Raw genomic sequence first — 18,376 nt, forward strand, 5'->3', positions numbered from 1 at the left:
TTCTTTAATGCATTGGTATGCTTAGGTACTTTTCACCTTCAGAAGCATAGATTAGGATGATGTCATCTCTCAATTTTACCAGAATGTTCTTAACACCATGATGATCTTAACTGTAGATTTACAATGGGACTTGGACTATTTTAGCCTCAAGATCCAAGGAGACTGTGCCTTGATCCTTCCACCGACTCTAAAAAACCCCCATCTTTAAATGTCCAACTTTAAGCATTTGTATTTATTTGACCTTTAATCATAAAAATTTAAAGAAGTGTTCGGTGAACAATGGTTTATTTCATAGTCCACCCTTTACTATCTTTGCCACTGTCTGATTGGTGGATAGGTAGATTGACTGACAGGCCTTCCAATGAAACAAGAGAACGTTCAAAGGAGCCAATCAGCTCTGGGCATGTAAACTGGCTGAGCGTTGTAGTTCCGCCCCCCTAATATAAACTCAGTGGAAATTTCCACTCGCTCTTCTCACCGCTATATCAGCAGACAGACGGCGCCCGACTCAGACGGAAACAGAAACAGCGACTTCAAACAACCTTACAGAATTACTGCAAGACAAACTTTTTGGTGAGTAAAGTTCATACTTAGAATTTAGTATGTGTTCAAAAGTCATTAAGTTATTCGAGGTAGCCAGCTTCTTCGCTTTTAGAGTCGGTATTGCTCTCAACGGGTTTCTTTGCGAACCTAACCAACGTTAACAAACCTGAAAGCAACGGATCTTCACTTTTTCCTCTTTATGAGACAATACTGTATGTGAATAGATTGTACGGTTCATCTCTATATATTTAACTATTTAATTATTTTTTTTGCATAACATGGCGTATGAATGCAGAACAGGTTTTATTTGAAACGCGATAAAGGTTAACATTTGCAAAGATAACGGAAGCTCTTTCTAGTTGCATAATTGCATTGACTGTAGCGTAGCCCCATAAAATTAAAGTTTGCAACAAAGTAGATCTTATTTCACGCTTCAGTTTACATGTTAACGTTACTTGGAAGTCTATCTACATGAATGGAAGTTGACAATGCCCATGTATGGTGTTCCGGTATGCGAGTTAGGGCACGCCCACGGGTTGTACTACTCATTCTGTAAGTAGCTGAGCTCTCTCGTGACTCTGAGGTGCTTTACATAATCTAAAACCTGGGCTGTCGGTGGGATAACCTCCATCCATCGAAGAGTCTGAGTACTCCGGAAGCTGCTCAAGTCTTTGGAATAAATCCTCTCGTTTTCTCTTTTGTAGGACTCTATTCATCGACTGAAGAACACTTGGATATACATCACTGCGTTTTACACTTCTGTGTTTACTTATTTCAAAGTCATCATGTCTCAGAAGCAGATCAGGTGAGTCTCCTCTCCTCCATAAAGTATAATTATATTTAATCAGTTTCCATTATTGGCACCAGAGCTGAAATGAGACTAAACATGACATTTAAAGACATTACCATGGGCCTCAGGAAAATGTGATGGACATCACAGTTAACCAATGGATGGCTTGCATCTTAATCGGTGATTAAAAACATTATTGTCATTATTGATTACTCAACTGTTTTTTTTGTTGTTTTTTTTATAATTTTATATATAATATGAAAACTGTCCACTGTTTCCCAAAGCCCGTAATATAATGAGTTTACAATGCTATGAGAAAAGTATGAAATCCTCAACATTCAGAAACTGTCATTGATTGATTTTTATTCCAGGCCTTTTATTATAGGCCGTTTTAACAGTTATTGATGAATTTCCACATTAATGTATTGCCACTCTTTGTTTTTGCTGTCTCCTTTTAGCCTCCCAGCGAAGCTCATTAATGGAGGCATTGCTGGCATTGTTGGGGTTACTTGCGTCTTCCCCATTGACTTGGCAAAGACCAGGCTGCAGAATCAGAGACAAGGTCAGCAGGTCTACAAGAGCATGTAAGTGTTTTTAGTTACTTTTTGTCTAACACGACAACTTCCCGTTTGCCAATTGACATTGTAGCTACTGCTACGCCCACGTATAATCCAGCTGCTTAGCGCAATGACAGATACAGGGCATTGTGATGGATGGATTGATGTATGGATTCAGTGAAAAACTTGACTTGACGGACCATGACGACTACGAGTCATTCTCAATCCCCAAATACCTGTGAAGGGTGGAAATGTTCTGCTCCATTGACCCTCTGCGCAATTGTCTTGTGTTTACGTAGAAGAGCCATCGTTCACTGACTCTTGATAAGACAGTCGTGATAAATAACCGTTGATTTTCCTTCAAATAATCAGGCCCTTTGTCAAATGTTTCTTTTAAATCGGCCACTTTAAATGAATCGGACTGACGATGTTTTCTCTGTTTCTTGTTTTGTAGGGTGGACTGCCTTGTCAAGACAGTCCGATCAGAGGGGTACTTTGGCATGTACAGAGGTAAGAGTTATGCTCACCTGAATATTAAGAACCGGTAGGCTTGAACATGTAGGAGAGGATTAAGTGAAGGAAAGAGTAAGAGCTTTCTGTGACGAGGTTGAACATTGCTTAATTTGTTCAGATACAGTGTGCTTTGATGGCATGCATTGCTTTAAAGTATAATTATGACTTAGAATAATGGACTAAGTTATAAAAGAGAAGTGGCCAAAGCTGCTCATGTTTTTATAGCAGCGTTGATATATATTGTTTTTAATAGCATTTATGCAGTAAGTAAGAAAACACTGTTTAATTAATGATCACTTCATTGATTTGATGTCTAAAAGAAAGATAAAAATCTTGTGGACATAGTTAAATATGAGGAAAATGGAGACCTATTTATTGTGGGTCTCTGCTTGTGTGAGGAAAGCTGTTTGTTTGCATCTGTGTTTTTCATATTACAGACATGGGTCCCCCTGGGATATTGAAGGCTAGCCGATAAGGCGCAGCCACGCTGGAGGCAAATCATATGATGGTTCTTACAATATTGCTCTATTTAAAACTACAGGCACACGTTTTTGTTTTGCCATCTACTTGTTCTGTGACTTGACTTCTTGTTAATAACTCCTCGGCTGTCTCCTTCACTCTCGTGTCACCTTGTTGTAGATCCTCATTTTCTTGACCATGAAGATGTGTCCCTGCAGACTTTGGTTGATCTTAAAAATATGACTGGTGGACTAATCTGTGGTTTATGTTTTGCGCAACAGTCTTACAGATCAGCATCTAAGTTTGCTCAAAGTCTGCACACACAGAACATAGTCGAGGATTCAGTCTGTCCTTTCACTTCACATCTTTTCATTGTTGTCATTAACTACTCACTGATGTGTCTCCTTTCATTAGACACAGACTTACTTTCTTAAAGTTTTCTCTATACAAAGAGGGCTCTTTTTTTGTCTGACTCGCTGTACTTCATAGACTTGATGTTTGCATCTTCCTCTGGTTCTTCATTACCCTCATTTCTTCTCTTGGAACATGTTTTTTTTTTTAATTGTCACTTGTCCCCCCCCCCCTCCCCCCTCCTCCATTCATGTCTGAAGCTACTTTAAATTCATGATTTGTCTTGTCTGTGTGTAGATAAGCTATACAATGGTCTAATTGAATTCTATTGTTGTAATGCTAGTGGAAGGAAATGTTCATGTGCTGAGTGAAAACTTCATTGTGACTTGAATGCTAACTGCGTGTTTGTTTTTCCTCAGGCGCTGCTGTAAATTTGGCACTAGTCACCCCTGAGAAGGCGATCAAGCTGGCTGCTAATGACTTCTTCAGGCATCACCTCTCCAAGGACGGGTAAGCAGAACCATCTCATGACATCATCATCATCATCATCATCATCATCATCATCATCATCGGGAAATAAAGTATCATCAGTTCTGATACTTAATGTGTCTCTCCTATCTCTTTACAGAAAAGGGCTGACTGTGTTTAAAGAGATGCTGGCAGGTTGTGGTGCTGGCATGTGCCAGGTTGTTGTCACCACCCCCATGGAAATGCTCAAGATACAGCTGCAGGATGCAGGCAGAGTTGGTGAGGATCATATATTTCATGTGGAGTATCATTCATGCGTGTCGTCATTGTGTGTCGTGTATTAAAGCATGTTGTCTTTTTTCCCAAAGCGGCCCAGCAGCAGAAACCGGTCATGATGTCCCCCACCAAGCTTGTGTCCACTAACACGGTGCTCAGACGCTCCTACAACTCTGGCGCGGTGGTCTCGGAGCCTCGAGCCGTATCTGCCACACAGATCGCAAAAGAACTCTTCCACAAGCAGGGCATCCAGGGCCTCTACAAAGGGCTGGGGGCGACGCTGATGAGGTAAAACAGCTGATCCCTCCTGAAGAGGAACCGGGTCGACTTGTTAGACCAGTTGCTCCTTATCAGGTTTTCAGTCTGAAACAATGTTTTGTTTTATTTCTTTCAGGGACGTCCCCTTCTCTGTTATCTACTTCCCATTGTTTGCCAACCTGAACAGGCTGGGCCAACCCAGTGCTGAGGAGACATCCCCCTTCTACTGGGCTTTCCTCTCAGGCTGTGTGGCAGGTTCTACTGCCGCTGTGGCGGTTAACCCCTGTGACGGTGAGTTTGAGAGCCACAATATGCCCTGTTTAGTTTGTACAGGGTTACCTCGTGTCCTAGAAAAACTGGAAAACAGTTGACCAATTTTCTGGTTGTTGAATACCCATGGAAAATAAATTAAATTGTTGAATAATGCTGTTAGTAAGTCATTTCTCAGCTCGAAATATGATATTCCAGATGGTGATTTTCTAAATTGGAGCCATTGACTACCTGTCTCTTAAATCAGACTTCCACAGAGAGGAATATATTAGTGGCCCCATCCATTATTTTTCAATTTGCTAGAACATCTCTAGAAAAGAGTAGGAACCCTGTAGTGGTAGTGTTATGTTTCAGGAAGGAAATTAAATATTTTTTATTTTTCCAGTGGTGAAGACTAGACTGCAGTCACTGAACAAAGGGCCCAGTGAGGAGACTTACAACGGAGTTGTGGATTGTGTGAGGTAAGACGGTTCACTTGTGTGTGTGTGTGTGTGTGTGTGTGTGTGTGTGTGTGTGTGTGTGTGTGTGTGTGTGTGTGTGTGTGTGTGTGTGTGTGTGTGTGTGTGTGTGTGTGTGTGTGAGAGACTATAAACATGAACTCCTCCCTCTGGTTCTCCACAGTAAAATAATGCGAAAGGAGGGACCCTCTGCCTTCCTGAAAGGTGCTGGCTGTCGAGCTCTGGTCATCGCTCCTCTGTTCGGCATCGCTCAGGTTATGTACTTTGCCGGAGTTGCCGAATACATCCTGGACAACACGTCTCTAAACCTCCTGTCGGCGTGAGAGCATGTTGACCTACTGGCTATGCATTGGACCTTCTGAGTGTAGATGGTTGAACAACTGGCAGCTACACACCATCTGATTACTACAACAACAATAATCTCGTCAGAAAGGCTAATGAAGAGCTGTGATTTGAACTTCTGACAGCTGTGTTGCACTTGAACACTTTGTGATTTATTCAGGAGGCTGTGGCCAATGTTTGCACTTGAATCTGTTGGCCTTCCTGGGCTATGGGGACTCAGAGTTGCAGTGTTATTCTTTCTTTGTCCCTGAGACAGTCCTGTTTCCCTCTGTGAGGGACGGGAGCTCACTCCATCAAATAGATACACTTCTTCCATGTTATCACTTTTCATATTTAGTATGCTAGTTTTTGAATTACTCAATGCAGCAGCTTGTACTTTTGTATGTTTTTTTTTATTATTATTTTTTGTTCCTTTTCCAGCGCTGCCTCATGTTACAAAGCCTTCGAGTGGGAACAAAGGCTTCGAATGGGGCACACATGGGGCCCAATTTACACAATATACAGCAAAGGGATCTTTTTTTTTTTTTTAAAAGAAATACACTTTCAGTAATAACTTTTGAGTGTACGTTTAATTTCACTGATCATGAACCTTCCGACTGACATTGGACCACATGGTTTGCTAAACCATGAACGTTCCCGTTATATACTTAATATCAACCCAAGAGTTGATTAGTAGTCTGTGAACTGCAGTGTTTGTATCTTACTACCTGCAAAAACTTGAGATGCAGTCATGCACATTATATGTATGTTTGTCCACGCAACCTACATGACCTTTACAATAACGTTATGCATACTGAACGTAAAATGTTTTTTGGTTTATGCCTTAACAGAGCAGACATGTCTCTGATTGGAAAAAAAAAACATTATTACTGTGACTGAGCATGGAAATATGACTGTTGCAATGTTTTGTGATTGCTTTTTGTACATAGCGTGTGTGTGTATATACATTAAACTTTGCCATGTACTCGTTCTGTGTTCATGTATTGATTTGACTACTCATGAAATGTCAAAATAACAGTTAAAAAAAATTAATTTAAGCGAGTAAGTCAGCCGGCCTCCTTCAGATGATTCTGTTTGCCAATATTTTGTTTTAAAAGCCCTGGGTCCTCTGCTATTGTGGTCCTTTATGCGACTTTGCATTCCCCTGCATTACTTAACTCTGGTTTAGCATTTGAGTGACTGCCATTTCCTGTCACCTGACCTCTACATTCATGACACCAGCTCTGCTTCCACTGCAGATGCCTCACAAGAAGCAAACTAGTGATTCAGACCCTTCAAAGTGTGTGTGTGTGGGGGGGGGGGACACACACAAACGCATCAATAAAAGCACCCAGTATTTAGTTTTTATTACAGTTAACATCATGGCAGAAACTATATTATGCTATAATTCACAACTTATTGGCACAGCAACAAAATTTACATCCAAAATAATTCACAAAATGCAAACTAGCTCAGTGTTACAGTTCACACGGATGTACAGAAGTGTTATTCATGACCTTTAGATGAATCTGGAGATTCACGGAGTGGCAGTTTATCATCAGACCTTCTCTAACCCTTTGGGTTGATATCACATCTACACTTCCTCTATTGTGCTTTAAAGTAGAAATACTTGGCAGTGGTGGCATTGAGCCAATATGTACATATTGAAATCACAAGATATAGGTAAATAGTGCCGCCAGACGGAAGGCTTGTTTCCTGTTTGAACTAAGTAGGCACATAATGGAAATCTACTCGGCAAAGGTCTGCTAGTCCTCAAAACATTCAAGCACACAGAGTAGTATTGATCACACAAAACGGGCTAGAAAGGGCACAAATAAATCAAGTTAACTGCAGGTGCATAAAATAGCTGTCCATATTCACAGCACATTCCTGTGTCAAAGAAGTCGTCGTGTACTGACTAGTAGCTTGCAGTGCAGCGCTGTGTGACAAAGCTGAGGAACGTCGCAGAGTTGTGCCAAAAGCAGAGCATGTGTTACGTGGAGGAGTGGAGACGTGATCATTTCCTGTGCTGGTGAGTTGAGAAGGTGTGAAGACAACGATTCCAGCGTATCGTGTTGAATTTGGCCCAGTTGACACCTGGGATGTGTTGTACTCTCTCTTTGTGGTGTTCAGTGAACTCCCCCACCAGATCACTTTGGACTATGACAAAATGACATTGGAATGTAACTTTGGCGTTTCCTCTTCAGACGGGTTTTTATGGAGGGGTCAGTGAGCGAGTGGTGGGCTGGCTGGTGGGGGGGGGGGGTTCAACTCACCATCTATATAACCTCCCTGTTGTTCCTGATGGCACAACACAGAACCATACTGAAGATCATTCCTATGATCTGAAATCAGATACACATTTCGGGACATGTTAAAACACGTACGGAGCTTCATGTGAAGTAGCACAACCCAGGGCAAACGGTTAGAAAGTAGATTAGAAAAACATTTATTTAAATGCAAATTACACTTTTTGGAACTTCTCACCATCACTCCTGCAATCCCAATCCCAGTGTATCCAACAATATGCAGCTTTTCATTGAAGAACTCTGTTATTGCAGTGAGGCAGTCCTAAAAACAACAATATTGTTATGCACATAACCCTGTTGATGCAATACCATACTAATATTGAAGTGCAGCAAATCGTCTAATCTTAAACCAGCTCTATGCCGCCATCATGTGGTACAACGTGTTATAGCAGGCACAAGATTTTACCTGGGTGTCCTCCTCTGCCTCTGCACAAAGTGCGTTGGTCGTGTCTGATGTGGAACCTCCGCAACAGTTCAGCTGTAGATGTGAAGAGTGGAAAGATTAGAATTGTGACGCTGGTGGTGTTTATTGTGACAAGTTGTACTCACAATTTTGTGGTAAATGGCCACGGTGCCATTCGGAGTGGAGACGTCAGCGATGGAGCTGCTGTAAAACTTTTGGACTTCCTCAACAATCTGTTATTGAGATATGATAACAAAAACATCACTCAATTGTATTTTTTCTTTTGTAAATTTAGAAGATACATTACAATCTGCTTTTTAAAAAAAGAATGACTAAAGCGTTTTACCTGTTCCTTGTTTATGAATCCAAACACTCCAGCAGCAATCTCTGCTCCAAAGATTATTAGAAGACAAGCAAAGAACTGCAGAACAGAAGAGGCTTATTACAGCCTTATATGTCTTTACCTTCCGTACAATAAGAGTTTGCGACACTTTATTTTACGGGTCAGTCATTTCTCTCTAATTTACTAATATTGAGACTGAAAGTTCATTCTTGGTCCATAAGTTCCTAATAATTTCCTTGGGAGTTTGCTGGAAAGAAGTATGCAATTTATTACTACTTCACTGCTACTTTACTAATGGGGAATATAGGAATGTCCATTTAAACCAAAGTTAATATTAATGTATTAATAGAAACTTTATTCTCTATATTCATAGTTGTATGTTTGTCTGCTGACATCACTTTAAACTGCTGTGAACTGACTAAAATACTCTTGGAATGAATTAATACCAATACACCAATCAAACTCTAATTCCCTTATAATTACTACTGAATTGCAACTAGAGCTCATAGAAGTTACTTGGAATTTCTAAAAAGGACGATACGGCATTAGATTAAATGGAAATTAGAGACCTTTAAAAAGTCATCACCTCACAGTATAAGTTTAAAGCTAAAGGAACATCGAAACACGACACTGCTGTGTGTGAATATAAAACCACGAGAGCAATTCAACTCACCGATGCTAGAAGACACTGAGACTCACGTACAGCACCAAAACAACCAAAGAACCCGACGATCATCATCAACCCTCCTGCACCGAGGAGGATGTACACAGCTGAGTGTGGAGAGAAAAGGCAGATCGATTATCACTGTGTTTCTCTGTGGAAATAAATCAGGAAAAAATCCACCAATCCTGTAATGTTCAGGAATTAATAGCCTTAATAGACTCAAGGACACATAACTGCAGTTCACAGCTTCAACTGAGGGTGGCAGCATGGTTCAACTGTTTTCTTGAATTTGCTTAAGCAGAATTTGTATTAAAGGGCTGTTGTATCAGCAGAAAAGTGTAGGTGGAAACTCCCAAAATTCAGTCTAATCATCAGCCCACTCCTTTAGTCCAGCCACTTGTACATTTTAAAGCTTTGAGTCAAGATGAAAGACATCAGAATCTCAACTAACCTCATTTGGATTTGGATTGGTGCTTAAAATAGTTCATCTTTGTTATTTTGGTGTTTCATGAGTCTTAGATGAATGCATTAATATGTCAGATTAATGTTTAAACTGTGTCCTGGTGACGTTGTCATTGTGCCTGAATTAGGTTACTTACATGAAGTTATAAAAGCTCCAGAAAATTATTGGTTGAATCCATGGGCAAATTGTGAGACAATTGGCTCCCGGGCACAGACATGCAAAAGGCCCCACCACCTCCCCTACATAGGAGCAAGACACACCGACTTTATAGTTGTTTGGCCTCTTTTTGTAGTTGTTTTGTGTCTCTGTGGTGTTTTTGTGTCCCTTTGTAGTTGTTTTGTGTCACGATGTAAATATTTTTTGACCTTGGTAATTTTGCACCTTTTTGTAGTTGTTTTGTGTCACTTTGTAGTCATTTTGTGTATCTTTGAAGTTGTTTTTAATTCCTTTTCATAGTCATTGTGAGTCTCTTTGTGTCTCTTTGCAGCTATTTTGGTCTCAGTGTGTCTCTTTGTAGTTGTTCTACCTTTCTTTATGGTCATTTTGAGTCTTGGTTGGTTCATGTCTGTTTGAGTGACATTTTGTAGGTGAAGACGAGGGGGGCCCCTGACACTTTGGGCCTTAGGGCCTGTGCATGATAGACCTGTTCAGTAATCCATCCATGGGTTGGATGGATGAACGTTTAAGACAGTCCAATAACTGAAACCTCTAAAAATAAATACCATCTGTCCGATCCTCTCAGTGTGTCGAACAAACAATACGGTGGATTCTGTCCTGCAGCAGGCGAGCTCCAAATAGCTGGAAATTCTTCTTATCTATGTCTCAGCGGTGCAGTCAGACTGTATCACGATTTTAATTTGAATTTAAGCTGATAGAGCTACAGAGTCTATTGAGAAACAAAGCTTCCAGTTTACTCTTTATTCAGACTTTGTGCATTCATGGTGCTGCAGGGTAAAGCGGTACAACAGATGCCATCTGTCTGGTAAAAAGCCAAATCTAATTTTTCGATATCTGATTGCTGAAGAGTTAGACTACATCCCCCAACCGTCTCAGCTCCCCATGCGCCTGGATGTCGTCACCTCCCTCGGTCTGCTCCCCTTCTCCCAGCCCTCACTACTGAGCCCTTCACGCTGTAACTATACACCGAACCCGTCCCAGAGGTCCACGCTAAGGGTCTAGTCGGTGACATAGACAGCAACCACTGCAGCGATTTAATTAATCCACATGGGGGGGGGGGGGGGGGTGCAAGCTGTTGTTTTCCTCCTGCTGAACAAAAGGAGAGGTAAAGATGAGGCCAGTAGCCAAGGGCGGCTGGAAACAATGGATACGCTGCTTCAAAGCAGAGCGTAAGCAATGGAAAAAATAATGGGCCATGACAACTTCTACTGTATATACAAAGTGTCCACACAACAAGTGATCTTGGCTGGTGCTGTTTTCAGCACTTCCTCTCAGTGAGGCCGGCACAAATTAGCAGAACACTTCCTCCTTGTTAATGCTGGCAGCAGGTTGCTGGTAGCGATACATATTAGTGTAAACATCTCACTGCCTCTTGAGTTTCTCTCCGTCTGTAAATGCTCAGAATGGATATTTACACGCACAGAGCAACAAAGGTGACCGAGTGGAAAGCTATAGTCACCCATAGGGAATGCTTCCACTTAAGTTGTTATGGTGTCACTTTGTTCAGTCTCCTTGCTGGAGGTGAACGTAGGCAGCGGCACTCCACCGTCCTGCTCATGATATTTGTTTTGTTGCTAAGACTCCGCTATAAGACGACCGACCCTCCGCAGGATGTTTCAGATGTATGGATTCACTGATGACATCCAGCAATCTGCTGCCGTCTGTTGTTGCCCAATAAGGGCAGATCAACACCTGTGCAGGAAGAATTCAGACAAATGCTCCATATTATGCACTTCATACTCAATATGTGTATAGTTCGATGTACTTGGAGGTTGGAGATACGTAACCATGGTAACCTGCGCCAACCTCATGAGACCACACGTTGATTTGAGAGAATCATAGTCAGTCTGCACTAATCTCAAAATATACTACGCCTAGCAAAGTCAAATCTTTCACTGAAGTGTTGTTGACGTCCGACAGCTGTCCGCTATTATGAACATTGTTGTTATTGTATTGTGGGATATTTAAGTGGGCGTATTGTCCCTAAATAGCATGTTATTATGGAATTTTGGACGCAACCAATATTTCAGTCCTGGTTGATTTATTATTTCTATTTGAGTAAAAAAATGGTGTGCATTGTTACAATTTTTGTGTATATTAAATGGGGAAAAATTGTAATACAGCATTTCTTTCTATAAATGTCACCACAAACACAAAGTTCGTAATACTGTATATATATATATATAAATGCTGGGCAATGTGGACATTAACCTGCAAAGTGACTGTATCAGGAGTGAACTGTACACTATTTGGAATGTGTAGTGAAGTACAATGAAGTACAGTGAGGTACGTGAGTAAATTAACACATCCAAAATGTGTGTGACAAGTATACAGGACGAGCTCTGTGATATTTGCATGTCACATGAAACGAAACTGTAGAGAAATTATCTCACCTTCAGTAGTTTGCATAAATGGATGAGAAACTGTGAGAACAGAAGTGTGTTGTAGCTCAATAACATGGAGAATAATATCCTGTATGCTGTGTTTGACCGCATTTATGTCCAGTTGATATTGTTGTTGTTTTTTTGTATCTAGTAACAGGCTGTATTTGACTTTGGCTTTTATCCCTTTCCCCCACTCACATTTCTACAAGCTACTGTATGAAACATGACTTTGTTTCACACAATGATGCACTGCATAGTACAGTATTATGATATACTAAATTATATCTTATATTATACTAAAGGAGTCTTCAGGATAGACTCCTGTCACCTGCCCCACCCTGCCTGCGCCTCATGTCCCGAGGGAGGCAGCCAGCTCTGTGAAAGCACAGCAGAGAGCAGATGAAGTGAAGTCACCATTTTAGGTCATGGTGTAAACGGGAGTAACAAGAATAGGCTTCATTCTAATCATCTGCTCCTACGCAGAGAGAGAGAGAGAGAGAGAGAGAGAGAGAGAGAGAGAGAGAGAGAGAGAGAGAGAGAGAGAGAGAGAGAGAGAGAGAGGCCTATTGTATGGACTACTGCCCCACTACTACACACTGAAGGGGGTTTGTCCACTCCACTGTATGTTTTAATCACCTATACTGTATGTTTTATTGTGATTGATTATCATTAATCTAAAGCAAACCTGAGCACAAGGTGCTACGGACTTAAAGATCTTTCAGCAAAGAGTCGAGCAGCTCATTAATCAGTTAGAGGCTCCGATCCATTTGTCACCGCTTGAACATCTCTGATTGATCGTTTTGTAGAACTCTGCTGAGAGGAAAAACTAATCAATACTTGCAATTCTCTCCATAACCCATAAAACAGAGCACTACCACTAATGGTGCGTGTCGATAATCGTTTGACGTATCCTCTTTCACTTCCCCCCCGGCACCATATGTGCCGTGAGTGGCAGAGCGAGGTGGCGCATTTTAAAAAACGGGCCGAATAAGTGAGGATGTCAATGATGATCAAAAACACTCGGAGAGTGAGTTTCCGTTGTGCGATGTGTGGAGGAAGTGATTCAACATCACAGTGAGTTTAGGGTGAATAGTGCCTGTTAAGCGTTCATTACTGCTCTCTAACACCTGCTGCCCCGGAATGGTCCTTGGCGGAGGGGAATCCCCCTCGGGTAGTTTGTTGTAAATGATTATTACAGCGCACCATACAACCGGATGTCATCAGGCATGTAATCTGGTACTGCCCTGAGATCTCTGAAGACGAGATTGATTGATTTGGAGCCATTTTCACACCTAAATTAGAATCATTTTATAGCTGAAAATGTCTCTTAATCTACACAGAAATACACAGAACTGGCACTACTTAAAGTTAAATAAAATGACTTCACTGAATCAAGAAACATCTCATCCCAATACAAATAAATAAAAAAATTAAAATCATTGGATTTCTTTATCTTGCACAATATTTTAGGATCTGTAGATGTCGGGTGAGGTGTGATTGGAGGACGTACCTATGAAGAAGGTGTCGGGGGCGCCATCACCCGTCAGCAGCTCCTTTGTATCTGGGTCAAATCTGAGCCAAAGTCCCACAGCCAGCACCAACAGGCCCGACAGCTGAGGAACGATACGTTATTGAATCAATATTCATGTCATAATTACACACGTTTACAGAATATTAAAGGTATGTAACATTTGGCAGCATCTAACGGTGAGGTTGCAGATTGCAACCAATTGAAACCTCTCTCATTGGCCAAGCATTCAGAACAAGCCCCCAGGAAGAGTGCCATGCTTGGAAGAAAATTTTACAATGTGGCCAAACAGTGGAATGACAATTTTCCCTTGGACTTACATTAGGAAAGAGATGGCTGTAACTCAGCAAAGTTTTTTTTTTAAGTAAATAAACTTCCCAGTATGAACGGATGAATACACCTTACTTAAATGATTCAATCCTGAAAGTAAAAAAATGCACTAATAGCCCGGTTATTTTCCCTCCTGTGTTCATGTGAATGAGCCCGAGAACAAGGCTGGACCGAGGTCTGGGAGGCGGGGTTAAAGGAGGAGCTAGTGCGCTAGCTTTATAGGCCCATGGATGTGGAATATCGTGATGGAAGATATGGCTAATTTTATCGGAATGTTATAAGTCAAACTTTTTTTGCTTCATGCGCCACAGTGCAACTTTCATAGGAATGAACAGGGCTCAGCCTCCAACACTGTACCCAATTCTCTTTATACAATCATGGTGAAGGAAAACTATATCATATTGCATTTCTGCTCATAGATCCCCCTAAATGCTAAACACTGGTCCTTTAATTCACAATTGGAACAGTCATGAATTGTCCTTTTTTATTTTTAGGATTTTAGTGTCTCTGAAGATCAGCTCTCAGTGGTGTTGCTCAGATATCACTTCACAGTTAAACATTGAGGCCCATCACGTTTTTTTTTTTCTTTGGCTCCTCTGTTGATTAATATTCTGCTGGTAGCGCTCTCGTCTTTGTCTCGTCAACAGAGTGGCTCCTGAAGCTCACTGTCCGTGTTTTTCTTCTGTTTATTCCCAACAAACTGCTGCCAGAGATGTTAATGCATCGCCTCTTTAACGACCAAAGGTTTAGTCTAAGTTTAGTTTAAGTTTGTTTAGACTCTTAAAAAGGATCATAAGTTTCACGTGCAGCCAAAAGAACATTTCTTTTGCAAAAGACATTTTTGTAATGTTGTTAGTGGTCATACGTTGAAGTACAGCCCGAGTTGAAAGAGAGAGTATCAGGTGGGATGTGCACGATGAGTTTGTCACAACATTGAGAGGACATCGTTGCTCCCTGTTTGACCAGAAATAAACCAATCGATTGAAAGGTGTCACCCTGAGAACGTTTATCCGTCCGACCTTCTACATACAACAAATAGCATTATTTGGTTACTGACAATTTTATATCCACTTAAGATACATATGAAGGGTATTAATACTAGATGTGTATGTAAAAGTGGATATTAGAAATTCAGTTTTAAAACATTGTACACAATAAGTCTAAATGAGAATAAATAATTAACAGATTGAAAACTAAATTACAAACATTTTTCTCTTACTTATATGTGATATGATATCCGTTAATTAATTTAAACTTTAACAGTGAACAATCAAATTCTGAGGAAAACATAAGTGAAGAGACTGCAAGAAATGCAAGAGAACAAATAATTGAAGGAGGAGAACAGCAGCTCATGTTTCCATATGGACCGTCAAAATATCAGGTCTTAACGGTAGCATCTATGATCCATCTCCCATGGTGCATTTCAGCCACAGGCTGTGCCAGCCTCACAATGCTTGGGTGATGTAACTCACACTGGCATTGGCTGCTTGTTTGGCTCTGCACCCCAAAATGACAACGTACTGTACGCCCCTTTTGGCTCCGACGACAACAGCTCTGCTTTCAGTCCCCAAACTCCTAAACAAAGAGGCCGCTGTCCGTTTATGTGACACAAGTGATCGTCTTACAGAGCACAGATGAGTCAATGCAGCCGTTTAGATCCCAATATACTGTATCATTTAGCAGTAAAACATGAGCATCCATCCACGACAACTGCAGAGAGTCTGTGACAGCACGTAATTAGTCAATTCATCGCTAAAATGGATCAGCAACTACTGTGCATTGTTTAAGTCATTTTTCAAGATAAAAATGCGAAGCATGACCTACTTCCAGCTTGCATGTGCTGCTCTTATTTGTTTTATGTGATAGTAAATTTAATCTCTCTGGATTTTTGACTATTTTTCAGACAAAACTAACAATTTAATGACATCACCCTTGGCTTTTGGAAAAGGTACATTAGTCTCTATTTTCAGATATTTTATTGACTAAACGATTGTTGAGGAATCACTTAGTTGCAGCCCTTTCATTTATTTGTGATATTTATTTTAATAAATTTACTTTAACCATGTTGCAAGCTAAACTAATGCTGAAATGACACAAGGGAGCCATTTAAACACAATACATGTACGCAGAGGATTGCAATGGTTTGCAACCTGAGAGTCAAGACCCCCAATGGGTCTTACCTGTCTACTTTTTCAAAATAAAACCGCCTGGAAAAGAAGAATCCGTCTTTCACTCTTTAGTTGAACAGGTTGCATGTATGCACAACCCTTGGACATCAGCTTTGTTTTCGAGGGGTTACAAGCCCAAACCATGTTTCACAAATATTGCCATCATCTACACAGATAATATTCAGATGATAAATTACAGCACAGAAATTGAAACTGACTCTACTGTAGCCGGAGCCACAGGTAACCTTATCAGAGTAGATTTTATCAAGCATATAGACCAAAACAAAACCTTCCATGGTGTTCCCAAAACAGATTAACCCTGTCTGTTAAAAAAAAAAAAAAAACACCACCCTGCCCAAACCCTTAGACCTGATGCAGGAAAGTCACAGCACAATGCCAGATCATGAGATCAGATCACTGAGCAGTGGGTGTGTTGGAAAAGTGGCAGCACACTGCAGAGCTGATGCTGCAGGACGACCGAAGCACATTACTACATACATAAATCACATGAGCGTTAAAATGGTTAGTAGTTTACAGTCTCTCTTTTGATTTACTCATTCATTTATAGAAACAGTTCAAAAATAGAGGCCACTTTAATGGCTGTAATGGGGGCATTTACAATGGATTTAAATGATGATTGATGACATAATGAAGGATTGTTTTAAGGACACAGAACAGAGTCTGAGATGAGTTTGCGCCACGCAGGTGGATAGTAATCTGCACAATGAACTCCCCAGTTTTTTCAGTGTAAGAGCTTAATTAAAAAACATATCTAACAATAGAAAAGGACAGACTATATGAGCAGCGTGTTGACCATGTAAACACTTCAAGAAGGCGGAGCATGAGCAGGTTTTTTTTCCCATGCAAACAAAACTTGATCGTTTAAAATAAATACATCAGACGTATACGACGTGACAGACACGACAAAGATTTCAAAATCAGCAATAACGTTGTTTCCATGTTAGCGAGCGGACTTACCCAAAAGATGAAGTTGAAAACGAATAGCAGATATTTCACGCATTTCATCCCTCCCTGGACTTTGCTCATGATGTCACCTGATTTGTCGATATTTCCGATCTCTGAACGTTGTTGTTCTGCAAATCCTCGCGGCTCCCAGTTGGACATCAACCATGCAATGATGATGAAGACCTGCACAGCTTCACCATCCAAACACGAGAACATGCGCACAAAGCTGCACGGGCTGGCTGGCAGCTGCTCGCACGCTGACTTTCACCGCCCATCCGCGCGCGTGTGTGTGTGTGTGTGTGTGTGTGTGTGTGTGTGTGTCGTGGTACCCAAGGTGGTGTTCAGGGACGATCTGGGACCCCCCGGGGGACACTCCGGGAAGTCCCACAACAACACAGGGAACAGGTTTAGTTCAGTGTGTGATATCACCGCTTGAAATTAAACGCAGTGAAAATAAGGTAATATTGTTTTTCAAACGTTGAATCAAAAAAATTAAATCCAGCAAGAGCCCTGATTAATCACATGTTGTGCTATACACCTTATTTGAGAAGCAAACGTGTGGATGAATAAATACCAAATTATATAATCTATGTGGACGGGAGATGTGAAACTGGTGTAGAAACAGCCATCTGCTTGCAGTCTCTATTTTCTGTGCTACTTTTGAGTAAATATAATGAATTTAATGATCAACTGACCCCCAGAGGTCCCGCTGAATCAATCTGCATCACCCGGTACGTGCCACTGATATCAGTGTTTATTATGGACATATGGGAACTTGTGTAAATATATGCACCCAAGACACACAGCAACCTGAGATTAGTCTCATATTAACAATGGCAGTTATACCAGGGCCTTGGATTACATTTGAAAAGGAACCTACTGATGTTCCCACCTCCAGAAGAATTTGACTTGAGTTTACCAGTCTACATATGTTCAAATTATTTGAATTTTTCTTTAAAAAGAAATCTGTTAGCTATCATAATTAATCAATAATATTATCTGTGTTTAGGTCTTAAGCCTTACCTCTTAATTAAGACCTACCCCTGGGAAAAAACACCTAAAATAACACCCAAAATAAATCAGGAACAGCTCCACAACTATAAGGCTTATATTCATATGCTGGGGCTACTTTGAAAGGCAAGAAGCTGAGGAATATGAGTTGCAAGTTGTTAGTGAATTGTAAGTACCTGTTACATTATTATAGTTCATCTAAAAGTTTACTTCAAAACACTATTTAATTTCAAATAACATCTCCCATAGACATTTAAATAGTACAAACCCAATGCATAATGTATGTATGACTGAAGAGCTCTATGCTATACAGGCCAACACAGATAATGGCAGGGCCCTGCCATTGCCTGTGACATATCCATATCC

General features: G+C 40.8%; 2 protein-coding genes across 2 annotated transcripts; one reads left to right on the forward strand and one right to left on the reverse strand.

Annotated features, from left to right (window-relative positions):
- The first annotated feature begins 483 nt into the window (after positions 1 to 483).
- Positions 484 to 6,249, forward strand: slc25a55a (solute carrier family 25 member 55a). Its single transcript, XM_068712496.1, has 10 exons — positions 484 to 573; positions 1,248 to 1,348; positions 1,792 to 1,917; positions 2,345 to 2,400; positions 3,633 to 3,723; positions 3,842 to 3,960; positions 4,050 to 4,245; positions 4,352 to 4,506; positions 4,871 to 4,946; positions 5,107 to 6,249. Exons 2-10 carry the CDS (start codon positions 1,329 to 1,331, stop codon positions 5,264 to 5,266), a joined length of 999 nt encoding a protein of 332 aa, XP_068568597.1. The 5' UTR covers positions 484 to 573; positions 1,248 to 1,328; the 3' UTR covers positions 5,267 to 6,249.
- A 357-nt stretch (positions 6,250 to 6,606) lies between these two features.
- On the reverse strand, positions 6,607 to 17,282 carry tspan2a (tetraspanin 2a). Its single transcript, XM_068712497.1, has 9 exons — positions 17,012 to 17,282; positions 13,518 to 13,620; positions 8,993 to 9,090; positions 8,323 to 8,397; positions 8,123 to 8,209; positions 7,980 to 8,051; positions 7,752 to 7,835; positions 7,541 to 7,609; positions 6,607 to 7,424 (listed from the first exon to the last, which is right to left on the reverse strand). Exons 1-8 carry the CDS (start codon positions 17,213 to 17,215, stop codon positions 7,544 to 7,546), a joined length of 789 nt encoding a protein of 262 aa, XP_068568598.1. The 5' UTR covers positions 17,216 to 17,282; the 3' UTR covers positions 6,607 to 7,424; positions 7,541 to 7,543.
- Positions 17,283 to 18,376: the final 1,094 nt, after the last annotated feature.

The sequence above is a fragment of the Cebidichthys violaceus genome, unplaced genomic scaffold, assembly GCF_023349555.1.
Source record: "Cebidichthys violaceus isolate CVI_PGR_0920_01 unplaced genomic scaffold, fCebVio1.0.p SCAF_17, whole genome shotgun sequence".
In the NCBI taxonomy this organism is placed as follows: Eukaryota; Metazoa; Chordata; class Actinopteri; order Perciformes; family Stichaeidae; genus Cebidichthys; species Cebidichthys violaceus.

Coding starts and splice junctions, on each gene's coding strand:
- slc25a55a (XM_068712496.1), top strand. CDS start 1,329: ATGTCTCAGAAGCAGATCAG. Junction 3,961..4,049: donor GCAGGATGCAGGCAGAGTTG/GTGAGGATCATA, acceptor TTTTTCCCAAAG/CGGCCCAGCAGCAGAAACCG. Junction 4,947..5,106: donor GGAGTTGTGGATTGTGTGAG/GTAAGACGGTTC, acceptor GGTTCTCCACAG/TAAAATAATGCGAAAGGAGG.
- tspan2a (XM_068712497.1), bottom strand. CDS start 17,215: ATGTTCTCGTGTTTGGATGGTGAAGCTGTGCAGGTCTTCATCATCATT. Junction 7,836..7,979: donor AGGCAGAGGAGGACACCCAG/GTAAAATCTTGT, acceptor TGTTGTTTTTAG/GACTGCCTCACTGCAATAAC. Junction 7,610..7,751: donor TTGGGATTGCAGGAGTGATG/GTGAGAAGTTCC, acceptor ATCTGATTTCAG/ATCATAGGAATGATCTTCAG.